This window comes from Mandrillus leucophaeus, unplaced genomic scaffold (genome assembly GCF_000951045.1).
Source record: "Mandrillus leucophaeus isolate KB7577 unplaced genomic scaffold, Mleu.le_1.0 Scaffold1748, whole genome shotgun sequence".
Classification (NCBI taxonomy): domain Eukaryota; kingdom Metazoa; phylum Chordata; class Mammalia; order Primates; family Cercopithecidae; genus Mandrillus; species Mandrillus leucophaeus.
In genome coordinates this window covers 25,624-33,103 of record NW_012101752.1, presented here as the reverse complement: position 1 = coordinate 33,103, position 7,480 = coordinate 25,624, and the positions used below count along the sequence as shown (strand labels likewise).

Sequence of the window (7,480 nt, the reverse complement as noted above, 5' to 3'; positions counted from 1 at the left end):
AAAAATGGAGGGCCACGGTGGCTCACGCCTGTAATCCCAGCACTTTGGGAGGCCAAGGCGGGCGGATCACACGGTCAGGAGACCAAGACCATCCTGGCTAACATGGTGAAACCCTATGTCTACTAAAAATACAAAATATTAACTGGGCGTGATGGCGGGCGCCTGTAGTCCCAGCTATTCGGGAGGATGAGGCAGGAGAATTGCTTGGACTCGGGAGTCAGAGGTTGCAGTACGCCGAGAAGGCACCATTGCATTCCAGCCAGACCACAGAGCAAGACTCTGTCTCAAACAATAAACATAAAAAATAAAAAAATACGTATAGTACACATTTTAAAATTCACCATTAAGACTGACATAAAATACACCCAAATGTTAGCAGTTGTCTTTGTGCTGTGAGATTAGAACTGATATTTTTATTTTATATGTTTAAAATTTTCTAGAATAAATATGTGTTATATAACTTTATGATCTGGGGACGAAAGATGGTAAAGAAGGATAAAGAGTTGGATGAAGAAAAGGGAATCAGTAAATGAGACAGAAAGGGTGCAGCTTAGAGGAGGAGGCAAAAAGCCAGCAGAGATCATCAGTATCCTGGGAACCAGTGAGGGGAGACTTTTGGGTGACCCTGTGTTAATAGAGTGGAAAAGGGTAGGCCGGGCACAGTGGCTCACACCTGTAATCCCAGCACTTTGGGAGGCCAAGGCAGGTGGATCACCTGAGGTCAGGATTTCGAGACTAGCCTGGCCAACATGGTGAAACCCCGTCCCTACTAAAACGGCAAAAATTAGCCTGGTGTGGTGGTAGGCGCCTGTAATCCCAGCTACTCAGGAGGCTGAAGCAGGAGAATTGCTTGAACCCAGGAGGCGAAGGTTGCAGTGAGCCGAGATCACACCATTGCACTTCAGCCTGGGCGACAAGAGCAAGACTCCATCTTAAAAAAAAAAAAGTGTGTGTGTATATATATATATATAGAGAGAGAGAGAGAGAGAGAGAGAGAGACAGAGACAGAGACAGAGACAGAGACAGAGAGAGACTGGTGGGGGAGAGAGTGGAAAAGTAAAACCAGACAATGATTAAGGAATATCCACTGGATTTTGTGCTCAGGAGGTTCTTGCGACCTTAATGGAGTAGTAGGGGTGGAAGACAGGTTGCAGTGGGTTAGCACATGAATGGAAAGTGAAGAAGTTGGGCTGAAAAAGGAAGATGAAGGAGCAAGGAGATAGGGGAGGGATGGGATTATAAGACGGCAGAGTTGAGCATACTTATATGTTGAGTGAAAGGGAGAGTAGAGAGGAAAATCTCAAAGATTCTGGAGAGTGGAGGCAAAGGGAAAGAGAGCGACACCTGAAGAAGAGAAGGCTAGTGTCCAGGTCACCTTGAGCCAGAGGACAGAGGCCTCTTGCTTAAAAGGAATAGAAGTGGGTGAGAACAGGCGCTCCTCACCCCATGAGCCACTCCTCAAGTGGCTGGGTAAGTTGAGAGTTCTCTGATGATCCCTATGCCGATGGCTAAGAATTAAGATGGAGAGGGGTGGTGGACTATCAGTTGTGGAATATCAACCTCAGTGCCCTTTTGTCAACACTAACTCCACAGCATCCTGACTCCTTTGAAAGGGAAGACATGTCCCATGCCTTAATGTCTTAATGTGCTTTATCTTTCAGAGTTGTGGAAAGTAAAAATGCAGACCTACCAAAAGGAACTATTGTACTGACTTCTCCAGGCTGGACAACACACTCCATTTCTGATGGGAAAGATCTGGAAAAGCTGCTGACAGAGTGGCCAGACACAATACCACTGTCTTTGGCTCTGGGGACAGTTGGTATGCCAGGGTGAGTTTCATGAATATATTTCATTTGTTTAAATGTCTGACACTCTGGTTTTCCAAAATGGTTTGTTCAGAACTTGGTCAACAGGAAGATATTTGATGCACGATAGGCTCAGGGGCTGATTAGAGAAGATGGCAGGACTAAGCAGGAAGATCAACCTAAGTGTCCATCAATGGGTGAATGGATAAAGAAAACATGGTCTATATACACAGTGGAATACTATTCAGCCTTAAAAAAAGAAGAAAATCTTGTCATTTGTGACACCATTGGAGGACTTTATGTTAAGGAAAATAAGCCAGGCACAGAAAGGCAAATACCACATTATTTCACTTAAATGTGGAATCTAAAAAAGTTGAACTCATAGAATTAGAGAGTAGAATGATGGTTACCAGGGGTCGGGAGGCTGAAGGGTTGGGGAGATGTTGGTCAAAGGATACAAAATTTCAGTTAGACCCACCATGCCTGGCATGAACAAATATTTTAGTAATTAATATTTGCTAAAATTAATACCTTCTTACATTCAATTAGTGGACACTAAACAATTGCAGCACTTTTTGTTTTTTCCTGCCTTCCCTGTACCCTCTACGGGTGAAAGCTCTTCCTCTTCCTTTGTTATCCCACCCATCCTTCCCTCTGTACTGTGAACGAGGTGTAGGGGAGGAGAGGTGAAGGCAGACACGAGGAAACTTTGGTTGTTGAGAAGGTAATTTGTAATATATTAGGAGATTCTGACTCCTGAAAGAGAAGGTGATTTATTCACTCGTGTATATTTCTCATTCATCTGATCCAAGCCACTAAGAAGTGCATGTTAATGTACGTTTACTCTAAACAATCAACAGTGGTTCTCAGTGACTGAGCTGGGGAGTCATACATGCCCGTTTCTAAGAATCCTCTGGCAACACATCACCCTTTCAATGAGAATTCCTGTCATTATGAGTCACTGACCAATGGGATGGGTCTTCTTTGCTAATGCCAGAGTTTTCTGGGCCAGTTCACCTAACCCCAAAAGAGAAGCAGAGGCTATACTTTCTGATTGAGTTATTCCACCTGTGACAACCAGCATCTCCCTCTCCCAATATACCTTCTAGATATTTCCAGAGTTGACTTTCAATTAGATATTCTGATTACAAAGCCTTTCCCAAACATTATCTCCTTTTAAAATAAAATGGAGGACGGGCACGGTGGCTCATGCCTGTAATCCCAGCACTTTCGGAAGCCGAGGCAGGCGGATCACGAGGTAGGAGTTCGAGACCAGCCTGACCAACATGCAGAGACCAACATATCTCTACTAAAAATACAAAAATTAGCCAGGCATGGTGGCATGTACCTGTAATCTCTGCTACTAAGGAGGCTGAGGCAGGAGAATCACTTGAACCCCGGAGGCAGAGATTGCAGTGGGCCAAGATTGCACCACTGCACTCCAGCCTGGGTGACAGAGCGAGATTCCATCTCAAAATATAATTTAAAAAAAATTATAAATAAAATAAAATAAAATAAAGTACAATGGAGATAAGATGAAGAAGCCAAAAGTAAAGAAATTCTTGAGGGAAAATGAATGTTGTACTTTGGACTAAGAAGGACTTAATAGAATCAGTGGTTTGGAGAGCAAACACATGAATACATGTGCTCTTCCAACTTAATTGAAGGAAAAGATGCAAAACTTTGGGGGAATGTTAAATCTGTGGAGTCTGGACAGCTAAAAGACACCCTAGATTTCAAAGTTCAACTTCTCTTATTGTCTATATTAGAAGTCCTAGCATTCTTGAAAGTTGACCCATCCCAGCCAGGTATGGTGGCTCATGCTGGTAATTCCAGCACTTTGGGAGGCTGAGGCAGGAGGATCGTCTTAGGTAAGGAGTTGGAAACCAGGCTGGGCAACATAGTGAGACCTTGTCTTCACAAAATTTCAGAAATTGGCTGGGTGTGGTGGTATGTGCCTGTAGTCCCAGCTACTTGGGAGGTTGAGGTGGGAGGATCCATTGAGCCCTAGAGGTTTAGGCTGCAGTGAGCTGTGATTTCACCACTGCACTCCAGCCTGGGCAACAGCGCAAGACCCTGTCTCAAAAAAAATTTTTTTGTAAAGGGAGTAGTTCTGAATTGCTAGCATTCATAAGAATCACCTAGAGTCTTATTAACATTTGGATTATTTCTGAATCAGTGGGTCTAGGGTGAGGCCTGAGAATCTAAATGTTAAACAAACATTTCAGCCGGGTACGGTGGCCTACACCAGTAATTCCAACACTTTGGGAGGCACAGGCGGGCAGATCACAAGGTCAGGACTTCGAGACTAGCCTGGCTAACATGGTGAAACCCTGTCTCTACTAAAGACACAAAAAATTAGGTGAGTGTGATGGTACATGCCTGCAATCCCAGCTATTGGGGAAGCTGAGGCAGAAGAATCGTTTGAACCCGGAAGTCAGAGGTTGCAGTGAGGCAAGATCACGCCATTGCACACCAGCCTGGGCAACAGGGCGAAACTCTGTCTAAAGAAAAAAAAAAACAAAAAACAATTCAGGTGAATCTGAGACACCTGGTGCTGCCCCGCCATTTTGGAAAACATTGTGTTAAGGGAGATATTTGGATTCTCAGAAAAAGTGCTGCCTGTGCCTGTGCCTGTCACTGCATTCTATTCAATGCCAACCTCCCATGGGCCTCAAATATAGTCAGAGGCTGTATAAGCTAACTAATGTCAACATGTACTTGTTTTTTTTTTTAATGCGGAAATAACTTTACATGAATGTGTCTGAAATTCTGCAAGTGCCTTAACAATCACTATAATGGGTCCGGATTTTATTGGCTCAGATCCAGGGCTGCAAAAATATAGCTTAAACTTGTCCACTACTGAACTTCATTTCTATCTCAACCCCTCCTTTTGGCTGCTGTAAAAAGAGAAAACCTCAGTTGAATTCAGTGATTTCTCACATCATTTCAAATATAAAACTCAGGATTTCTCTTTTCTTCTCCCTGGGGTTGTTGCAAAGCTCCAAGGATAATACAAGTTCAGTGTCAGTAGAAGAGGGACAACAACAACTTCTTGATCTCGATCTGTACTGGTCTTAAGCTGGTCTCCTGCTCAAAGTTACTTCCTTTCTCTAAGTTTTGAGATCTTTTCCCCCCTTCCTTCTTCCCACCCTTCCTTCCCCTTCCTTTTTTACACTTTGAAGGTTTTCTGAGGAATGAAATGGAAATACATATATACCATCAAATGATCAGACTCTAAACAAACACAACTCCTAGGTACCCCAAATTCATATTTCACTTTGAATTTGAACTCCTCAAAATTGCCACTGCCAAGGACATCATTGTGAAAGTAGAGGATGCTGAATACCGTCTTCCATGAAATTAGTGGGCACTAAACAATTCCAGCACTTCTGGGTGTTTCCTACCTGCCTTGCACCCTCTACGGATGAGAGCTCTTCCTCTCCGTTCTCCTCTGTTATCCATCATTCCCTCTGGACTGTGAGCCAGGTGTAGGGGAGAAGAGGTGAAGGGAGACACAAGGAAACTTTGGTGGTGAAGAAAGTCTTCAATCCTATCACCTTCCAAACTCACAATCCAAAGAGGTGTGGTGGTGTCTTCACCCAGTCCCCATCAGTACTGCCAGTGCTGCATCTTTGTATATCCAGTAGCTCTTTTCCTGCAAGCTAACTTTGACATCTCACTTAGGGTAATACGGGGAAATTCTGGAAGGTCTTCCATACCACTTTGGAGTCATGGAAAGCTCCAGATGCTCCCTGTGACCCTCTCATGCCTAATATCACACATCGTAGCTATCTGTGGCTATGTCACCATGATAACATAGGGGCTTCTCCCATGAAGCTCATCATCTCCATAGAACTTATATGGGAATGATGCATAGCTCTCTCTTCTTGAATCCCCAAAGTTTGAGAAAGATGATCTATCTTTTGCTCCTGAAATTTGGCCTGTGAATGGACAGGATACAGCCCCTTTCTAGCCAACTCTCCCTTCCCTCCCTAGTTCACATCATTTTTATTCCTATCTGAGAGTAGAGATGGAGGAAGTAAAGCAACAGTGACTGGCAATATTTATTTCCTGTATTTTTGTCTTTTACTCAGACCTATGGCACTCGTAAGAAGGCCTTCAAGATACATATAAATGAGTTATAGAGGAAAGAAACCACTCTATTCATATATCCTTAATTTTCTTCCTTTAGCCTGACTGCCTACTTTGGTCTACTTGAAATCTGTGGTGTGAAGGGTGGAGAAACAGTGATGGTTAGTGCAGCAGCTGGAGCTGTGGGCTCTGTTGTGGGGCAGATTGCAAAGCTCAAGGTAAGTGCCTTTCTCCAGTAACAAGCCTCTATTCTAAACCCACTGGGAATGCAACAGTGAACACAGCAGATCTTCCTTGGCCTCAGGGAATTTATAGTCCAGTGGTCTTCTTTAGAAGTTGGACACTGAGAAATTGGAAGAATGGGGAAAACTAGACCAAAGATAAGCTGAACATTGTTATTTGATAACATTGCAGACAATCAAGTCAGAAATGGCCTCTGTCTAGAGTAGTGAGTTTATCAGCATTAATCATTTTCATATTTTCTACTGAACATTCTATCGCTACAGCTTAATCTTCTTTCTTCATGATTGTCCTTAGCAATAGAAGAAGGGACTTGAGATCAGCCAACTAAGAGTCATCACCCACGTGGCCCCGCTGCAAAGGCTGTTGTACTAGAAAGAAATGGGCATTCAGCCCAGAGCAGTGGGGCCATGGCTTGGGAACTAACTCCTGGCAATACCTAGGACTAGGAAATATTGGCTCTAATTCAGGCAGATGTCTGCTCAAGGGATCCAATCTGATGGTGAGTGTATAGAGTAGGCGACAACTCAGACACAGTAGGGATTTATTACATAGTGGGAAGGCGATGCGGCTTGACTGATCCTTTGCCCAAAGCTGGGATGCAGGATTCAGGACCTAGGTCCTAGAGGACAAGTTAGATGGGGTACAGATGAGTACAGGGCTACAACCAACGGCCAAGGGTTGGGACTGGTCTCCAGTGCTAAAAGAGCTTGGAATACAAATATGAGGCTACCACAGAAGTTGTAGAATAATTTGTTTAAGTAAGTAAATAAATAGGAGTAGATATTAAATTTTATCAAATGCCATTGCAACATTTATCAGGTTCACGTTTCAGTGAATGAATTATATTAGTTTTCCAATGTCGAACCATTGTAACATTTCCAGAATAATCTTTACCTGTGTACGCTATAATATGGGCTTATACCTTTGTAATTGACTTAACAACATTTAAAATAGAATTTTTGCATCTATATTCACAAGTGAATTTGGTTTAAAGTTTACTTTTTGTTCTGGAATTTAGCTAAGCTTGGATTATGCTATATTACAAAATGAATCAGGATTATTTCTTTTTGTTTTTGTTTTTTTTTTTTGAGACGGAGTCTCGCTGTGTCGCCCAGGCTGGAGTGCAGTGGCCGGATCTCAGCTCACTGCAGGCTCCGCCTCCTGGGTTTACGCCATTCTCCTGCCTCAGCCTCCCGAGTAGCTGGGACTACAGGTGCCCGCCACCTCGCCCGGCTAGGTTTTTGTATTTTTTTTAGTGGAGACGGGGTTTCACCGTGTTAGCCAGGATGGTCTCGATCTCCTGACCTCGTGATCCGCCCGTCTCGGCCTCCCAAAGT

At 43.5% G+C, this 7,480-nt stretch overlaps 1 protein-coding gene across 1 annotated transcript in view; it reads left to right on the top strand.

Annotated features, from left to right (window-relative positions):
• Positions 1–7,480, top strand: part of LOC105537565 (prostaglandin reductase 1-like) — a 38,983-nt gene that overhangs the window by 14,327 nt on the left and 17,176 nt on the right. The window contains exons 4-5 of the mRNA XM_011977212.1: positions 1,662–1,829; positions 6,001–6,118. Coding sequence (XP_011832602.1) covers positions 1,662–1,829; positions 6,001–6,118 — 286 coding nt within the window. The remainder of the gene's footprint in view (positions 1–1,661; positions 1,830–6,000; positions 6,119–7,480) is intronic.